Raw genomic sequence first — 20,609 nt, 5'->3', positions numbered from 1 at the left:
GTTGGCACATACATACATACAGGTACAAAGGGAAATAAAATCTAAACAGCTTGGTCAAAAGATCATGAAATGTGAGAAGTAACAGTAGATCTGTGATGTTTCTACACAGAGCTCCAATATATACCTCTCTGTGACATTTAGGACTACGTTAGCAAATCTAAACACCCAAAACATCAAATGATTTATTATGAACATGAATTTGATTTAAAAAAAGAGGGAGAGAAAGAGACCTGGATGCCTTTGTTTTGACACTGTCAGAGACAGATGGAGCCCCCTCCTTCTCACATCTCTGGGAGCGACAGTGAACCAGGCGTGGAAAGGGAGGGACAACCTGAGCTTTTAGACATGAGGCACAGATGCAGGCACAAGCAAGATATCGCAGGGGCTGACCTTCATCACTCAACCCGATTGGCTTGACGTCAACAGCTGCGCCCAGAAGCATCACGGGAGAGGGGGAGATCTTCCCCTCCCACCCCTTAAGTTCAGAGAATTGCCACGTTTTTCCCAAACGGAGATGAACAGACATCCTAACCCTTAGAAACCCCTAGATGGCTGTTCCTTTGTAGTTTCTCTGAGTCTCAAGCAATTAGCATCTGTATGCCTCATTAGGATAAATGGAATTAAAGCCTTTGAAAGCAGCCCTTTTGTCTGAGTGTTGATCTTGGCTACTGGAGTATTCAGTAGGCAACAGGGGAACCCTGACACACCCTTCTCCCTGCCCCCCTCACAAGGTTTTTCAGCTTAAAAACAAATTACTCTGGGGGGGGAGGGGGCTTTTAAATGTAGAACTGAACAAAAATACAAAAAAGGCAGACAGCCCACCAGACGCCAGGGGAAGGAACCATTCAGGCGAGAAAATCATCAACTGCTACCAAGGCAGGTATGTATGTCATGCGCAGGTGGGGGGAAGCCAGGCTCACCTCACAGGGGAAAAATACCATTTTGCCTCCTGTTTTAATGTACTCAGTGATAAGAGCCCCTGCTTTGCATGCAGAAGGTCCCAGGTTCGATCCCCGGCATCTCCAAGTAGGGCAGGAAACAGTCCTGACTGAATCCCTGAAGAACTGCTGCCAGTCAGTGTTGACAATACTGGGCTAGATGGACCGACAGTCTGACTCAGTAAAGGGCTGCTTCCTATGTTCCTAATTCCTTATAAACTACTCTGAATCTATGCAGAGGCCAGGTGAGCATTAACTGCTTCTCTCTTCCTTCTGTCAACACAAATATTCATAGATTTCTTAGAAGTTAAGTTACAGGAGACACGTCTGAATTCCTCCCTCTGCCTCAAGTTACTCACCACTGCACTGGCTGCCAGTTGGGCAGAAAAGGTCGGAAGCCTGTTATACATTCAAATGCCAAAGTACCAAAGCTCCAGTAATCCACTGTCACAGTGTATTTCTGCTGCTCCAGCAGCTCTGGCGCCTGAAACATTGGGAACCAGAAAGAAGTTAACAATGCAGTCCTATACACATCTACTCAGAAGTAAGCCCCGTTGAGTTTAATGGGACTTGCTCCCAGGTAGGGTGCAATCCTATACACCAGGAGTGTAGCAACTTCTGTTTCTCCAGATGTTTAAGCATACAATTCCCATAATCCCTCACCATTGGCTATGCTGGCTAAAGCTGATGAGAGCTGTAGGACAGAACATCTGGAGAGCCACCAGTTGCCCACCTCTGCTATACACCCTTAAGTCAAGCTCCCAACTTCCTTAAAAGATTCACTAGAACCCAGGCAGAACTCTGGAGATGTTTCCCACCCTCCACCTCCATACTTTAAGCCAGCATGTTTTAAAAACAGCTTTTTTACGGGAGTAGGGTTAGGACTGACAAAAGAAAGTACCTCTTGACACAACACATAAGTTAGTAATGGAATTCACTGCTGCAAGACATGGTGATGTCTGTTAGCTTAGACGGATCTTAAAACAGGATTAGACAAATTTGTGGAGGAGGCTAATAGTGTAGAGCTAAATGGAACCTCCACGTACAATGGCCAGATACCCCTGAATACCAGATACTAGGGAGAAACAGTACTAAAAGGCCTTCATGTCTGGCTGGTGAGTGCTCGGAACTATCGGCCTGGTGCTGTTGGAGACAGAATACTGGACCGGATGGAACCTTGGTCTGCTCCAGGAAGGCAGCGTTCATGCCACACAGCTTAAATGCTTCCTCAGAACACACTGACTCTGGCCTTTTGGTTGCTAACAGCCCAGCATCCTGTTTATCTGTTACAACTTCCATGTGCTTCCACCATTCCTCCTACCCAATTGCATCACCCTTGGGCACCTGTACTCCACCCACCCAGGAGAATTCTTACCAGATACTGCAATGTCCCAACAAAGGAAGTGCAAAGACTGCCTTGATCCAGCTCTTTGGCGTATCCCAAATCAATGATCTTGTGTATTAGCTGAGAGAAAGCACAAAAGTGATATTTGTGTGAGCATGTTAAGGGCGCTTGGAGGGAGAAAAGAACATGACAGCTTTCACAAAATAATAACATTAACAACAACAACAAGGGGAAGACAACTGACAAATGCACAGCAGGAATGCGGTGTTGGATGGCTAGCACCTAGCAAGTTTGGGTGGCTGCCAAGAACCCATGGATGTTTAACAGCCCCAATGGGCTGGTTCACATGACTCAACAGCCCATCATGGGTTATTTAACCCATGGTGAGGCTGCGGTGCATCAGGGTGCGTGTGGCCACCATTTTGCATTCGGGGCTTGTTGTGTCATGCAAACCTGGCGAGCATGGGTTATGTGAGGTCTAAACAACATTTGCATAACCCTAGAACAGACCACAGGTACTGCAGCTCGTTGTGGGTTAAATAATCCATGATGAACCACGCCGTGCAAACCAGGTTACTGAGGAGCTCTAGAGCAAGCACAATCCCTAAACCATCCTCCCGCTATGGGAGAAAGGACCGAGGATCACAGAAGTAATATAAAAGGCATCATTAAGTTGGAGGAGTCTTCAAAAACATATAGCCAGCCCTCTAGAGTTGAAAGGTGCTAAGTCCTCCCGTCCAACATGTTGCCCAAAGGCAGGATGATCCCTGCCCACCTGCTCCAGCCCACCATAAAGCAACCCATACAATTCAAACCATGGTGTGCTACAAGCTGAGAGAAGGTGTGCTACAAAGCAATGCCCGCAGAGCTATAAATTCCAAGCATAAGAGGACCAAGAAGTCATATATTGCAGGAAAGCAGCTCTACAGCACCACCACAAACCTCCAGATAGTTTAGTCCTTTATTTTCTGAGTAAATATGGCAGATCAGTCAGTCATTGACTAGGTTCAGAAGAACAGCTTCCAAACCACCATGACATGGTGGTCACCACCCCTGCCACCCCCACCATGCACCTCACCGGGTTTGGACAGCATGGTAACCCGTGCTGTGGCAAGGGTAATTAGGGAAATGGTGTGCGTGCGAGAGGTACATGCAGGCCAGGGAAAAGAAGCCACCATAGCTTCTTTTCCCCACTGATCGTCCGAACTTGGCCTTCGAGTGCAAATAAAACCCACCCCACTCACTGAAGCTTCCCAAGTGACACTTGACAGGAGTGGTACAACTCTGTCAAACATCCTGCACCTAGTGGCGATAGTTCTTGATAATCCAGGAAAGCTGAAGGGAGGGACATCACTCACCCTCTCTTCTCCTTGTTGCAGGACAATGTTTTCTGGTTTTAAGTCTCTGTGGATGATCCTGTTCTCATGGAGGTATCGGAGAGCAGAGGCTGACATGGAGCGAGAGAAAGAGAGCAGTGTCATAAAAAAGAAATCTACCCTTACTATTCTGTTGATAAATGCAAGAGAAGATGGGAGCGTGTAACTTCAAGCAGCACAAAATCTCAGAGCACCAGAAGTGGGGAAAGGAAGCTTAAACAGAGTTATTTGCCAGAGTCTGGCCCAGTTCACATGTAACAACCACCCATGGGTTGTTTAAACAATAGGTTGCCAGGGCTGAGCAGAAGTGAGCGACTGTGCTGCCTCCTGTGCGCTTGTCGCTTCCACTTTCAATTGTTATTGTAGTGTCTGAACCTGGAAAATGTGGCTTGTTTAGGGGTTAAACAACACAGAGTTAACCCATGGTCCCACTAGATATAGGCAATTCCAGGGTTAAAGAACACAGGAATTAATTTAACATGCAAACTCTCTATCTTCAGTAGGAGAGTAGCAGAATGAGCTTGAGGCAACAAAAACATGAGCAGTGCTGTGGCACCCTGAGGACCAATGCATTTGCTAGGGCATGTGTTCATTAGTTAGCCAGCCTCTAAGGTGCTAAAGCACATTTTGTCTTTTCTCCTGAGGGTCTGTTTCGCCTACAGAGATTGCCCTACACCAGTCTGCAACTCCTTCTCTTGCTAAAGGATAAAACAAAAGACACTTGCATGGATTAGAATGTGTGTATTTTGCCCAGAAGGATGCACTGAAAAGATGGGGTGGTACCCGAGGCAGAAAATCCAAATGGCAGCCCCACCCAGGGGAAACAATTTCCTCATTGAAATGAACAGGAGCTGTGCATGAGCGCTACACTGCCCTTGGGCACACCAGTTCATTTCAGTGGGCTTGTAAGAAAGGGCTTTCCATTGGAATGTGCCCTGTGGGTCAAAGCTATCTGGGTCCCAATGCACTCTCCTTAACATCACTGAATACCCCACCACCTGAGGCCCCTTACCTCAAGTCAGGGCTGCCTCCAGTCACTTACCAATGTCTGACAACAAGATGAGGATAGCTCTCTCACGAAGGCCACAGCAGTTCTCAAGCTGGTTCAGATGCTGCAGGATTTCAAGAGAGGGCATAAGAAAACACCCTGTCTCTTCTACATTTGGCATACAGCTAAGTAACTAACTTCTCTTTATACTTCAAGACACCTTTGCTTAGTTCCACAAAGGGGAGATTCTTCAGATGAATGGTAGCATTTCCAGAGCTGAAGTTTAGTACCAATCCATACATTTGATAGGTAGTACCAGTTACATAATACAGCCCTTCTGGGGTTGCATCACTTCCTAAAGCTGGTCACACATTTGGGTTTTCCTCCATTTAAAGAAGAGCCTAGTCTCAAACGTAGAAAGCTAGCACATCAGCAAACAGGGATGGGCAGAAGGTATGTCTGGATCTATTGGTAGATTTCTGAGTGATTTGGAGAAGACCATCAAGGATTTCTGATTCTCAATTGTTTAAGGGCACAATCCCATGCATGTTTAGAGAGAGAGAAAGTCCTACAACTCTCAGCATTCCCCAGCCAGCCATGTTGGGGGGGAGTAGAACTGAATGTCATCAACCTGGCAGGGGCTGCTCAACCAATGAGAGAATCTTGTTTCCCGCCCCTGTCCAGGCTCCCCCGTGCTACTACATTATTATGAATGGAGAGCAACTAATTTTCCCCATGTGTGCAGATTTCCCTGAAGAAGCCAAAATCTCTGGTTCTCAAGGCAGCATCTGATGGCTCCCCCTGAGAGCTTCCCCCAACCCCAATTTAGCCCCATTCCAGCACTCTGCTACAGAGTTATTGCTTCCAATGCCCCCCTTCTCACTTTCTCTTTCTCCCTGCTCGCAATGAGAAACTCCCATAAACCGGAAAGAGCATTACTGTGATAAAGTGAGAAGGGACTTTACATAACTTTTGTAAACTGCCCAGAGAGCTTTGGCTATGGGACAATATAGAAATGTTAACAAGAACAACAGAGAAACTACAGAACATCAAAGAAGCACAACAGCAATCTAAGGGAGCACTGGAGAAGCAAAAGAGCACTTTAGGGCGAATTACTAAAGTTAGCCTTTAACCCATTCACTGCTGGGGAGTAAGGTTTATTTCTTACTTCTGAGTAAACATGCACAGAAGGGGGAATTATGTTAAAGATTAAAAGCAGGCTAGCTAAGGTGAATGGGTGTCCCCACTACTGAGGTAATGTCAGTGGTCGCTGCTGTGCTCCTGAGGATTTTCTCAATGGGAAAAACTACTTCCATTCAGGAAACAAGAGGGAATGGGGAATCCCACCACCATGCCCAGGATTTAATGCGGCGGCAGCGGGGGGACAACGGGGGACATTGCACGCTGTGGTAGAACTGCCAGGGAGCTACCTTCAGTAAAAAAAAGTCAGAGTAAAGGGAGTTTCAGAAAACGCAGCTTTTCAGGAGGGAAGCGGCTGGTTGGCAGCAGATTGGTGACAATGTCATCTGTTGCAAAGGAATTCGGACTACTCTAACTTCACACTAAATCGCTTGTGAAGACAGCCGACAGGACACCCACAAGCAGGGCAAGAAGGCAACAGCTCTCTTCAGCGGTTTGTCCCCCAGAAACAGGTTACTTAGAGACAGCATCTCTGAATGTGGAGGCTCCACTTAACTATTCGTTAATTATTAATAAACTTACAGCTCAATCCTATACCCTCAGAATTAAGTCTCATCTACTCCTATCTACTTCTACTCAAAAGTATATCCCATCAAATTCAAGAGAGCTTACTCTCAGGTAAATAGGCAAATGATTGCAGCCATAGCCATTAGAAGACCTGTATGGGTTTTTTTAAGGGGATCTAATCCCCCTTAAAAAGGGTTCTTTAAAGAGGATCTAATCCCCTTTAAAAACCATCTAAGGTAGTGGTCATCAAAGAGGTCGTCACTACACCTTGCAACAGTGAACTCTACATTAATTATGTGGCGTGTGACGAAATATTTTACTTTATCTGTCCAGAATCTACTGCAAATCAACTTCACTAGGTGCTCCCAAGCTCTAGTGTTATGAAAAGGAGAAGGGGGAAAATCTCTTTATCCACACCATTCATAACTTCATAAACCTTTATATCATGTTGGCCAGCTATCTTTTTCTAAACTAAAAAGAACTAACGCATTACTTTCCTTGTAGACAACGTTCTCCAGCTGCTTGATTGTTTTGGTTGCCTTTTTCTTCTGCCTTTCCATGTCTGTGACCTTTGCCATGTCTCAAACAGCCTCTCTCTGTCCCACTTTATCAAGTAATTTTCCTCTCTGGAAAGTCTGTATTTTGCCAGGAAGAATTCCAGAACCACCCCAAGCCTCACCATGCCCGTTTCACCTCCACTTCATCTTCTCATTTGTTAATATGTGAACTCCCCTTTCAAAATTGTCTCATCTCATGTAGACGCAGATTGCATTGTTTCTGCATTCTGATGAGTGCTAGCAAACTGTTGATAAGTTACAAAACATCCTATATGCGAATGGTGAACTCATTCTCTGGGTGTGGATCAATATGTAGCCAAAATAGCACCACCCATGCACAAGAGGGAAGTGTCAGCTGGCTCAGGGAACTCCAAGCTTGGTACAAAAAGTATTTAGAAAAAAATTAAGGAGACACTGATTCCCCACCTCCCACACCCTACACTCCCCAATAGCTCAATAAGGACAGAACATGCTTAGTGGTCTGATAATGCTGACTGGCTGTTGAGAGGAGGGAAAACAGAAAACCATGGTTGGTGGGTGGGTGGGTGGGTGGGTGGGGCAATAGAATGGCATATCCTCAAAGGCAGGATGGACTGGAGGGTTCCACACCGCGACACTTTGTTGCAGGTTTCATTTTTGTTAAATAATAGTCATCATCACCAAGCTAACAGGCCAATTAGTTCAGCATCCTAACTTTTTCTGGATGCTTTAAAAGTGTTGTAACCACAGATGGTCAGAGTACCTTGGTGCACTGTTAGCTAAGTCTTGATCCAACCAAATGACAATGTCTAGTAAATGGCTATATCATGAGCAAGGCATCATTTCAGAACAGTAAAGTCCCCCCACCCACCCCCGCCATGCCAGGGCTTCAGGAAAAACACTCACTATACCCAGGACTGCCCAGGAACACTCCACATTGGTCTGGTTAAACCTGTTCAAATTACCCAGTCTTCCTACTTCTCCCCTGGACACCCCAAAAGACTCACTCGTCTGAGATCTCCTCCTTGGCAATACTCCATAGCCAGCAGGGGCAAGTCGTTATGTGCCAGACTTTGCATTCCTTCTGGGACATCCCGGGCAGCCACCACATTGGGATGATTTAGACTGAGAAAGAAAATAAAGGCAACGGTTTAAGATCTCAGGAGGATCCATCACTTACCTTAGAGCAGTAGTTTTCAAGCTTTCTACTTTTGGCAAACACTTTCTACTCTGATCTGTCTTGCTGTGCAGCCCCATGGAACATCCGGGTGTTGCAGAGGATTCTGGAGCATATTCTATAGTACACTCATAGTTCAACTCTTGGGCCTCATCATCCCTCCACATGAACTGACTGTGCCACAAAACCCTCCCCTGTAGCTGCACACTGAAGAGGAAGAGTTTGTTTAAAAAAAATATAATTAAAAATGTATAGCTTTGAATATCATAAACACATATTACATGTATATAACAAGATTCTGCATATTAAACGTTTTGGAGAATTAAATTAATTTAATGTGAACCACAAGAAATACCAATAAATTACTCAATAACACTAATACTATACATAATTTCATATATACAATATCAGAATTATAATAAATCTAACTAAAATTATAATAAATTGGAAGGGAACGATTGCTATTGCCCTATCACTAATATAAATATTTAAATAATTTTTACCTATACTCACAGATAAGTACTACACAGCAGATGTGTGCAGAAAGTAGATGTCCACATTTTTTGGACATCAACTGCCAGCATTCCTGGCCATTGGTCATGCTGGCAGGGGCTTCTGGGAGTTGAAGTCCAAAACATCTAGCGACACACATTCTGCCTCCCCTCCCCCTGCTGCCATATGGCAGGTAGGGGTCAACACAGCTGCTTTGCCAAGGGAATCAAATGAGGGTGTTTGCACAAACAGTGGCATTCAGCAGCAAATCATGGGTTAATTGACCCATGATTTGCTGCTGAATGCCACTGTTCCGTGCAAACAGTCCCATTTCATTAACCCATGATTTGCAGGACTGTGTGTGAGCTGCTTCCAGTTTGCAGCAACAGCCTACAAATGCCCTATTTGTAAGTTGTTAGCGTGATGTCTGAACCTGGGCCCTTTGTGTTATTTGTAGGTTAAACAATCCAAAGTTAACTTAAGAAGAAAGCCAGTGTTTGTTCTTAAGATAACCCACAAATAACACAGAATGCCCAGGTTCAAACGTCACACTTATCAACCTGTGAATGGGGTGTTTGTATGCTGATGCTGCAAACCAGAAGCAGCTCATGTGCAGCATGAATGCTTCTGTTACTTCAAACCAGGTCATAGCCTGAACCTCATCCTGTGACATTTGTCCTGGTTAAGAGGTTCTCTCAAAATATACTGTCAGTACATTGGCAACCATATGTGCCTGCCCGGACCTTAAGATCATCATCAGCGGCCCTTCTCCGTGAGCCCCTGCCAAAGGAAGTGAGGCGGGTGGCTACTAGGAGGAGGGCTTTTTCTGCTGTGGCACCCCGGCTCTGGAATGAGCTCCCTAGTGAGGTTCGCCTGGCGCCTACATTGTATTCCTTTCGGCGCCAGGTGAAGACCTTTTTATTTTCCCAGGCATTTTAGCTTTCTAAATTTTTATCTTTGCTGTTTTAAATCTGTATTTTAAACTCCTGCACTGCTGCTAGATTTTATTGTGGTTGTATTGTTATATTGTGGTTTTAATGTTCTATATATTTTAAATTGTTTTATTGTGTGTTTGGTTTTAATTTTTGTGAGCCGCCCAGAGAGCTTCGGCTATTGGGCGGTATAGAAATGAAATTAAATAAATAAATAAATAAACCACTGATTACTCATGTACTGCGAACATATTCAGATTTTTCATAAAACCAGATACCATCATAAAGCAAGCTTAATACTTCACTCCCGATACGGGTGATACAGAATTCTCATTTTTAAGAAACACTCTCTCAGACAAGATTTGTCTTTTTACAACAAAAGTATCAGCGTTAACAGTACTGAATACAAAGGCTTGTGCGTGCATAAATTCAAACACATGAAACATTCAACATCATTCTAAACATGGCTTCTAAGCAGAGTCAAATACAATTGTTAGTTCTCAATGATAATCAGTATCAAGCTTGCCAGGCTGATTGTACAAGCAACACATCAGGGAAGCTGATCCAAGAGGATAGCTTCCACTGTTGTGCGTACATAGTTGCTTCTATATATACTTTTTGGATGCTATGAACAGGTTCAAACTATTGTTACTACTTATTTATGTTTCTTATATTACAATTCTAGCGATGCTCTTCTTACCCTAAATCTTTGTATGCCTAAATAATATTACTGAATTTCAAAGCTTCTTATCAAAATAAATGACCATAGCAACATACTTATACAAACATTTTGGCCTTTCTTGACATGTTACAGGGGTGTTTATCGCACAAAAATATTTCCGCGATTGCATCCTGTCTTGTGAGCTTGTTTTCTTATGTCATATCTATTGTATTTCATGAGCTGGGATGAGCTTTCTGGATACCTTATCTAATGGCCTACCTGACTTTGTTATGAAACTAATTGTTTTATGTACCCTTTTTTATAATGCTGAGACGACGATGCGGCTATAAATTTAATGTGGGCACCTCTTTGTCTGGATTCCTTTCTTATCAGTAAAAGGTGCCAATGATAATAGAATAGTAGGGTCGGAAGGGCCCTATAAGACCGATGAGTCCAACCCCCTGCTCAATGCAGGAATCCAAGTCAGAGCATCCCTGACAGATGGCTGTCCAGCTTCATCTTGAATGCCTCCAGTGTGGGAGAGCACAATGCCTCCCTAAGCCATGGGTTCCACTGTCGTATTGCTCTAACAGTCAGGAAGTTTTTCCTGATGTTCAGCTGGAGTCTGGCCTCCTGTAACTTGAGGCCATTCTTCCATGTCCTGCATTCTGGGATGATCAAGAAGAGATCCTGGCCTTCCTCTCTGTGACAGCCTTTCAAGGACTTGAAGAGCGCTATCATATCTCCCCTCAGTCTTCTCTTCTCAAGGCTAAACGTGCCCAGTTCTTTCAGTCTCTCTTTATAGGGCTTTGTTGCCAGTCCCCTGATCATCTTTGTTGCCCTCCTCTGAACCCTCTCCAGCTTGTCTGCATCCTTCTTAAAGTGTGGTGCCCAGAACTGGACACAATACTCCAGATGAGGCCTAACCAGTGATGAGTGGAGGGGAACTAGTACTTCCCGGGATTTGGAAGCTATGCTTCTATTAATGCAGCCCAAAATAGCATTTGCCTTTTGTGCAGCCACTTCACTTTGATGGCTCATATTCAGCCACTGATCTACAACAATTCCAAGTTCCTTCTCAATTGTAGTATTTTTGAGCCAAGTATTCCCCATCTTGTAACTGTGCATTTGGTTTCTAACAGCCTGGCATTGCTGTTTCTCATCTAGCAAACCTCAGAGAAGAGACGCCTTTATTACTTGTGGGTCAGGAGGCCAAGGTTGCATTAGCCATTGGAATCTCATTTTTAATTCCAGAATTCTCTTGGGAGGCACTTGATTGTAGAATTTCCTAATTGGGCAGCAGGGGTTAGATGATGCAAATATGGAAGATCTGCCTGATCTACCACAATCCTCTTTGTGTTGCGCTTCTCCCGCACACTGCAGAGGAAGGTCGGTAATGGGCAGAGAGGCTGTTTTTCAGGGAAGCTGGTCTGCCATTGCTGATCTTCTCATTGAGGAACCCCTGATAAACCTATGAAGAACTTCAGGATGCCCCAGAACACAGTTAGAAAACAACTGCCTTAAAATGTTATAATACTAAAATGCAAGAGGCTGTTGCTTAAACCTCCACACTCTGGGCCTGCTTTTTCTCTTCTATACAGGCAAAGATTCATCACACACATTTCTGCAGCTTTGAATTCTGATAAAACAAGCAACATGGCCAGACCTGTTGTTGTACCTTAAAGATGATTTGAAGACAACTAGAAGAGAACAAGGTTTTCTAGTCCTCAAACAAACACAAGTAAGGAGGAATTTCGCCCCAAACAGATCAAATTCGTTCACTTATTGGAGAATAAGGCCCATGGAATGCACTGGGATTTATGTTGGAATAAACATACAGGATCAGGTTCTATGGGTTTCTATAACTGGTACATGCGTATGCTTTTTGTTGTTGTTGTTCAGTCATTAAGTTGTGTCCGACTACATTTAATCGTGTTTGTCATATGCAATGAGTAAGTTTGTGGATTCTGCCCCCCTAGAAATCTCATTTTAAATAAGAACAAGTTTGTTACCTAGCAGACTTGGGTGCATGGCATCTTTCATAATTTGCTCAGCTCTAATTGACTCAGGGCCTTGATGACTAAGAGGACCAAAGTATAATAAGAAGAGAGACAAATAGCTCTTCCTGTGTTGACTGTATATAATGGCTACATAAAAGAGAGAGAGAGAGAGGCAGGCAAAGACCACCTCAGGCCCCTGTTTTAGTTGGACTGTCCCTCCCTTCCCCTACAGGGCTTTCTACCATCAACTGCCCTGTGGGGCAGATCCTTATGAATGCTTTTTTTAAATATTATTTATAGTGATTTTATTAATGTAACTTTATCTTACTTGTAAGCTGCCTTGGAGGGGTTTCTATCATGAAAGGTGGGCCAGAAATTAAAATAAATAAAAGAGAGGCTTTGCAACTATGTCATCAGCAGTGTGGGTAGGGCAGGCTAAATAAATAACCCAGCAACCAAATGGGATTAAAATCTTCATGCTAAATGCATTTACTTGAAAGCAAAAGACACTTCACATGATACCTGCAGAAACCACAGGTTTTCCAGTATTTCTCACCGTTTCATGATCTGTATTTCCAAACACCATCTTTCTCTGTTGCGGGGGCTGAGTTCCTGACGACACTGTTTGATAGCAATTTGCTCCCCAGTTTCCTGTAAAAAATAGAGTGATTTTTTTCTAACAGTGTGAACAGACTGACCATCAAGCATTCATCAAGCCTGACAGAGGACTTAGTGCTGCTACAGATGTTCCTATGCATAAGACACAAGAAGAGCCCTGCTGGATCAGACCAAAGGTCCATCTAGTCCAGCATTCTGTTCACATAGTGGCCAACCAGCTGCCGACCAGGAACCCATGAGCACAACAGCACCTTCCCGCCCATGTTCCCCAGGAACTAGTGTACTGCCTCTGATACTGGAGATAGCACACAGCCATCAAGACTAGTAGCCATTGATAGCCTTTTCCTCCAGGAATTGGTCTAATCCCCTTTTAAAGCCATCCAAACTGGTGGCCATCACTACTTCCTGTGGTAGCAAATTCCATAGTTTAACTATGCGCTGTGTGAAGAAGTACTTCTTTTTATCTGTCCTGAGTCTCCCACCAATCAGCTTCATAGGACGACCCCAGGTTCTAATATTTTGAGAGAGGGAGAAACTATCCACATTCTCTACACCATGCATAATTCTGTAGACCTCTATCATGTCTCCCCTTACCCTCCTTTTTTCCAAGCTTAACACTCTCAGCTATTGTAATCTTCTCCTAGGGGAGATGCTCCAGCCCCTTGATAATTTTCGTTGCCCAAATAGTATGCAGCTATTTTAGGGATGTAAGGAGAAAACTACGTATACGCTGTATTGTGCTTATTGTACATGTGGCTTTTTCACTGTGTGAACATACATAAGGGAATCTAAGGCCAATCCTAAAGCATATAAATTGCTCCAGCTGTCCCTATTTCATGATACCTATCTCTGTCAAATCCCTAGCTTGGATAACAGGGAGATGTTGGAGTGTCTTTCTAAATTTTTAATTTGCGTAACTGCGGGCTACAGTTTCCATCCCATCTCCCATGTTTCTAGAAATCTGACTAGGCATAGATGCAACTTGCCTCTAGGGCACATTCATATAAATTCATACACATGAACACAAAATGTTAATGTACTTGCTTCCCCTCCATCCTTCTGTAATCATCTATGCAGATATTAAATGTTGCTGACTGTATTTTGAGTTCTGCTGTTCTGTAATAAATACAGCTAAGCTTAAGTGTTGTATTCAACAGACTTTAAATTGTAAAAGAGAAGGGTGGGGTTGGGAAAGGAAACGGTTGTTGGCCAATTTACTAACTTATCCTGCCTCAAAACCCAGTGAAGGGGGTGGGGAACATTATTGCAAATAATAATGAATACAGTTTACAGCAGACAGTGAAGACCTTTCAGCAACGTTGCTAAAAATTGGAAGGTATGTCACTTGTATGCATGGAGTTTTCCACATTATATACAACTACCACATATTATCATATTGGGGAATGCATCTATAGAGCACATGCGTGCTTGCAAAAGGACCCCGGTTCAATCCCTGGCATAACCATTTAGAGCTGGAAAAGACTCCTGTCTGCAACCCTGAAGAGCCACTGCCCAGGGCTGGTGTCAACGGTAGGCATGGTTGGGCGCCTGTCAAAGGCCCACACCCCAGCAGGGACCCACCAACAAGAGCTCCCTGGAGTTGCTGCTCTTCTTCACCATTGCAACTTGCTTGTTCTCCTGCCTCTCGCTCTGGCCCAGGCAATGGTGGTGATGAGAAGGAAGAGCCACAGATGTCACTGCCTACTTGCTCACCGGTTCTCGGCCTGTCAAGCAAGCAAGTGGTAGCAATGATGAGAAAGATGAGGAGCAAGAGCAGCTCGTGACAATGGTGGTGGGAAGGCAAACTCACTAAGGGAGGGGGCCCATGAAGGGTCTCTTGTGCACGGGCCCTTAAAAAACTGGCATCAGTACAGCCGCTGCCATTCAGGGTGGACTGTACTGAGCTAGCTGGACCAATGAGCTGACTTGATATGGGGCAGCTCCCTATGTTTTTACATACTATCTATGTGTGGGTTTCCTGAATAAATAAGAACATAAAAAGAGCTGTGCTAGATCAGACCTAAGGTATACTTAGTCCAACATTCTCTTCCTACAATGGCTAACTAGATGCCTATGGGAAGCCCACAAGTAGGACATGAGTGCAATAGCACTCTCCCATTCGTGTTCCCCAGCAACCGGTACTAAGAGTCTTGCATCCAGGTACAAAAAATAAAAAAAACACAAGTATGGGATAGAAGACACTTGGCTTGCCGCCAGTAGATGTGAAAAGGACCTAGGTGCCTTAGGGTGCAATCCTATGGCTGCCAGTCAGCAGCTAGACGGCGATAGGATAGGTCAGTTCCTGGGGCTATAGGATAGGTAGATTCCCGGGAACCGACCTCAGAGTTCATGCTCCGAGCAACCAGGATAGTGAGGAGTCTGGAAACCAAGTTCTATGAGAATCGTTGAAAGAGCTGGGTATGTTTAACATGGAGAAGAGGAAACTAAAAAGAGACACGATAGTCTGATATGCCGTAGGATCTCCTTCGCTGGAGGTATTAAGCAGAGGCTGGTCAGCCATTTAGCAGGAATGTTATAGCTGCTCTGCAGAGCCTGCATTGGGTAGGGGTTGGACTAGATGATCTTCAAGATCCCTTCAACCTCTATGATTCTAAGAGAGGCATATTGCCTCTGATACTGGAAGTATATAGCCATCAGGACTAGTAGCCATTGATAGCCTTATCCTCAATGAATTTGTCTAATCCCCCTTTAAAACCATCCAATTTGATGGTCATCTCTACATTCTGTGGTAACAAATTCCATAGTGTAACTATGTGTTGTGTGAAGGACTTCCTTTAATCTGTCCTGAATCTCACATCATTCAGCTTCTTTGGAAGACCCCAGTTCTAGTACTATGAGAAAGGAAGAAAAACTTCTCTCTATCCATGTTCTCCACACAATGCATAATTTTATACACCTCTGTCATGTCCCATCCCCCCCACTTACTCTTGTTCTTCCCTAAGCTAAAAAGGCTCAAATGTTGTCAGAATCTATAGGTTGTAGGCAGAAGCCAAGCCCTGCCTAGGGTTGATCCTTTTATTTTTCTGGCCCTGTTGATCCCCATGCCTTCGACAGAAGCATGACATGGAAGTCCAGCAAAGCAAGCTTTTCCCTCCACTGATCTCCACGCCAGGAAAACCTTTACTTGCTAATCTTCTGTGCATCAGGTAGTGCAAGAAGAGCACAGCCAAGAAAAAAAGAGATGAGAACTGCTTTGTGGCATGTTAAAGACTAACAAATGTATCATGGCATAAGCTTTCAAGTGCAAGTCCGTTTCGTCAGATGCGTGAAGTAACCAAGGATAACATTTCATGCATCTGATGAAGTGGACTCATGAAAGCTTATTAAAAGCCAAGGAGGAAGTAAGAGCCCCAATAGAAGAATCAAACATATGAGGAAATCTCAAAGGGGTTTTGAGATTTCCTCTAACTTTCTGACCAAACCGCAAAGTATTATAATGCTTCTTTACATCTAAGGCCTGGTTTTTTAAAATGCAAATTGCATCAGCTGAGGGGGAGGCAACAATTAATGGATTTAGAGGAGGCATAGAGGGGGAATTTAACTATTTCCTCTGTGCTGCAGTCCTGAGGAAAATCCCTCCTCTGAAGGTAGTATTTGCATTGGGGGGGGGATCCAAATGGGGGATTTCCTCCCAAAGGAAATAGCAGCTTCAGAGGAGGGTTTTCTCAGGATTGCAGCATGGGGGAAAGGGTTAACCACCCATCTGCTGCCATCCCGATAATTATCTGCCCACCCTAAACATTAGATGCAAATACACCAGTTGACATCACATGTAGTTTGGCTCTGGGTTTACTGTACTAGCTGTTCTGTGTTGATGGGCCAGATTCCACTTTGTTGGATGCTGGCTCTGGAACTCCCTGCAGGCTCTGGATCTCCCTGCCATAGGAGCCTAGGATTGGCCCCCTCTCTGGTGTCCTTCTGCAGGCAAAGACATTTTTATTCAGGCATGCCTTTCGCATATAAATCACATCTGCTGCTGGAGGATTTTTTAAAATTGGCTGGACCTGGTTATTTCTTTGTTTTTAATTTATTTGTGTTTATGCTATGTTTTAGCTAAGATTGTTTTAATTTGGTTTTTAAACTTACCCACCTTGCGTGCCATTCTTTGGCAGAAAGGCAGGATGAAGTAATTAAGGATAACACTTCATATGCCTGACTCTTGAAAAAAGAGAAAAAGGATTCTTGAAAGCTTATGCCACAATAAATGTTGTTAAATCTTTAAAGATGTCAGAAGAGTACTTGTTCTTGCTTGCTATCCCCACTTTTCCCGGTGGGTAGCGACTCTGTTTTTAAAATAGCGTATCTATGATCTATTTTAATCTATTTTATTTCTAAATAAATAAAGAGGCCTGTGAGCCAGTTGGAGGGGAATGTAAGGTTTAGAACAGCCTCCCCCAACTCAGAGCCCCCCCCCCAATGCGTTGGATTACAGCTCCCATCACCCCCAGGCAGCATGGGTTGGTTTGTTCTCTTAGAACATGAGTTTCAATCTCGTATATGATTCATGTTCATTTATTTTATCGCTAAGCCTCTGTGAGCCAGTCAGAGAGGAATATACACCTTCCCCAACATGGCTCCTTCCAGGAGCGTTGGACGACAAACCCCACCACCCCCAACCAGCACAGCCCACGGCTGCCTGGGGATAATGGGAGCTAATGGGGATAATAGTCCGCCACATATGGAGGGTTGCAAGTTGGGGGGGGGGAGCCAACGATGTACTCAGGGACGAGGCCAAGCGGCTCTCCTCAAAACGCTTGGGCGAGGCCCGTTTTTTTCCACGTCAGGCGGCGATTTTGACGGCGACCCCGCTTCGCCCGAGCAGGGGCGCCGCCGGCTTGCCTCACACTGAGGCGCGCGCCACAGCCCCCACCTCGCCCCTCAGGGAACTGCGCGCGCGCCGCCCCCCCCCCGGCCCTTCCCGCCAATTTTTCCTGTCAGGAGAGCCACGCTTCCGTCAGCGCGGCGGCGGCGGCGGCCTCCGCGCCCGTCCTGTCGCGCTCACCTTGTGGTGCCAGCGGATGACGTTGCCGAAGCCCCCGGTCCCGAGGCGCTCCCGCATCTCCCACGGGCCGCAGCTGGTCATGGGCTGGAGCGGCGCGGGCGGCGGCGGCGGCGGCTGAGGCGCCATGGCTAGGCCGGGCGAGGGGGCCGCTGAGGAGCCCCCGGCCCCGCGCCCCTGTCAGGAGGACGCCCAGTAGCAGCAGCAGCAGCAAGGCCCGGCTACTTCCGTCTAGAGATACGGAAGGCAGGAGGGAGACGGCGGCGCCCCCGAGTAGGCCGCGTGTTAAAGGAGCAGCTCCAAAAAGCCGGGATTGTGATTGTATCGCGGGGGAAGGGGACGGTTCTAGCGTGGCAAGTCTCGGCCCCGGAACCTATTTCGGCAGCTGGAGATCAGCCCCGGCTGCGCGCGAGAAGAGGCCGGGGGTGCCTCTGAGCATGTGCAGAATGTTCTCATCTCGCTCAGCGCTCGGACTTTTATCAGTGTTATCTTCGCATGCAGCGGCCGGCATTTCCCTTCCTAGAGCAGCATCCCTGTCGCTGCCATGAGGCGGAGCTGCGAGTCAGGCCTCCTGCGCCGCCGCCGCCGCCGCCTGAAACGCCCGGAAAAGACGGCCGCAAGCGAAGCCCCGATTGCCCTCCGCTGGCTGTAGCGAGGCGGGCGGGGAGGCCTCTCCTTCCCTGTCCCAGCGAGATAGCGCTGGCGTGGAGTCGGCACAATCGCTTGTGGGGGTGGTAGTTCTCCCCAAAGTGGTTGCAATTGCGGCAGCCTTTCTGGAAACTACATCGCCCATGATCCATCGGGCTGCGTCGCAGGCAGGCAGGCAGACTGCCGTTCTCCGCGCTCCTTCCCCGCCTGCCTTTGGCTTTGCGGGGAGACGAGAAAGCGGGAGCCGAATTGCTTGCCTATTCGTGGTCCATCTGTTGACTTGCTCCGTATTCCAGGAGAGAGGGTCCCTTACAGTCCGCAGCCCAACAGTAGACTTACCCAGGAAAATATATAGATTGCACCCTTAGGCTGCAGTCCTGCATGCACATATTGTGGAGTAAGCCTTAATTAGGTGTAGTGAGAGTAAACCCCCTTGAAGACAATAAGGCTTGCTTCTGAGTAAGGCTGCAATCCTATGCACACCTGAGAGTAAATCCCATTGAACTCAATGGTACTTCTGAGTAGACATGAATTGGATTGTGCTGGAAAAACAAAATATATATTTCATTTTTATACTGCCCAATAGCCAAAGCTCTCTGGGCAGTTCTGAATATACATACACACTGACCAGTATAATGCTCACTACAGGTCAACAAGCAGGCACACCTGGTCACAGTTCTTGCAGAAATATCAAAACTGATGTAGCCCATTTTAAGATGCATTAGGGTACTATTGCTTATTGTGACATAGGAGGTTTTCTTTTGTTTTCTCTTTAATTTTTTAGAGAACTTACTGTTTTTACCTTCTAATAAAATTTCCCTACCTTGAGGGAAATTCCTACACAAAAAGGGAAGGGCTTCCAGGAAGGAGGGTTTGATAATTTTCCATCAAGGTTGAGCATCAACACCTCCCACTTTCAAAGTTAAAATGCTGTGCTGTTTCCCCTTAACACACCTTCCAGCCTCCCCACCACCACCACTTCCACAGTACCTGTTTTGCTTAATACCCTTGGGGGGGGGAGGGAGATGATTATTAAGGAATATTAATTCCCCACCAGAGGGCCTTGGCTCGGAGGGTGTTGATGCTGCGATACCTACTAGCACCACATTAGAGAGTGAAAATTGGTTGCTCTGACTTGCGTGAGAGCACTTTCTGGTAGTTAGTGCAAAGCCACCATTGGATACAACCCAGAATATATATACCTAGCCATTTCCCTGACCACTTCATGCTTCTGTCAAACTGGGGTCTGGCTTACAAACTTTATGCCGTGACTTAGTCTTTAAGATGAATTTAAAGTGTTATCTTATTATTGGCTGCAATATCACAAATAACTGCTACTTTGCTGTTAGTTACATGAAAGCTATTATATAGTTCTTGAGCACACTCCGGGAGAGAGTGGAGGACAGGAAGGCCTGGCATATGGTCCATGGGGTCACGAAGAGTCGGACACGATTTAACGACTGAACAACAACAACAATTATATAGTCAAACCATGGGAGGGCAGCATCTTTATCTGTTATGTGGATAAGGCACATTTAGACAGAATGTCTGGAAGCTCTTGCTTTTTTTAAACTTTGGCTGGAGGTAGTTCAGAGAACTGAAAGTGGCACCAAAGAGCCACCAATGGTTGTGGTGTGTGTATTTTTCCCTCTGCCCCCCTCTCTTTGACTGATCACCACTGTTTTTCTGGTGAAACACCAGGGTCAAACAAAATACCTTTATAAGGACTAACCAAAAAATGCACAAAATTGTGAGTGCAAGCTTTCGAGATCTCCAGAACTCCTCATCAGGAAAGATGTTACACAAAGCAGGAGGGAGTAATGGAGAGGTGGGGGGAGAGTCTGACTGGATGTTGAAGCTTGCATGGTCAGAGTTGTAAGATGGAGTGTAGGAGCTATTGTAGACTTAAATGGATTAAGCTCTTCTATGTATTCTGCTTGTTTTGTGCTTCACATAGGGACAAGAGGCACAGTAATAGTTGATTTCCCCTGCTTTTAAAAATATAAAATACAGTAGTTACTTAGGGTTGTCTAACCTCAGGTAAAACACACAGTTTCCTTGATAGGCAGAGAACAAAATGAAAGAGAAACAGCAGTTTTTACACCATCAAAGCTGGAGATTAACTTTGGTGGTATGCTGGTAAAAAAAAAAAGTTTATAGAGGCCAAATTG

At 45.3% G+C, this 20,609-nt stretch overlaps 1 protein-coding gene across 7 annotated transcripts in view; it reads right to left on the bottom strand.

Moving 5' to 3' along the window:
* Nucleotides 1–18,023, bottom strand: part of IKBKB (inhibitor of nuclear factor kappa B kinase subunit beta) — a 38,672-nt gene extending 20,649 nt beyond the window's left edge. For 3 of the 7 annotated variants that reach the window (XR_014783750.1, XM_084804085.1, XM_084804086.1), the window contains exons 1-7: nucleotides 17,794–18,023; nucleotides 12,709–12,803; nucleotides 7,898–8,015; nucleotides 4,702–4,771; nucleotides 3,642–3,730; nucleotides 2,314–2,403; nucleotides 1,298–1,422 (exon numbers count right to left, since the gene is read on the bottom strand). Coding sequence is in view for 5 of the 7 variants with exons in the window: in XM_084804085.1 (XP_084660211.1) it covers nucleotides 1,298–1,422; nucleotides 2,314–2,403; nucleotides 3,642–3,730; nucleotides 4,702–4,771; nucleotides 7,898–8,015; nucleotides 12,709–12,803; nucleotides 17,794–17,919 (713 nt within the window). In the remaining 2 variants the exon portion in view is untranslated. The other 4 variants (XR_014783751.1, XM_084804087.1, XM_084804090.1 and 1 more) reach the window with 3 other exon arrangements.
* Between the last annotated feature and the right edge of the window lie 2,586 nt (nucleotides 18,024–20,609).

This window comes from Heloderma suspectum, chromosome 6, assembly GCF_057233095.1.
Source record: "Heloderma suspectum isolate Gila_16-S chromosome 6, 16-S_ref, whole genome shotgun sequence".
In the NCBI taxonomy this organism is placed as follows: Eukaryota; Metazoa; Chordata; class Lepidosauria; order Squamata; family Helodermatidae; genus Heloderma; species Heloderma suspectum.
The sequence above is the reverse complement of the archived record's forward strand: the minus strand, read 5'-3'. Positions and strand labels throughout refer to the sequence as shown.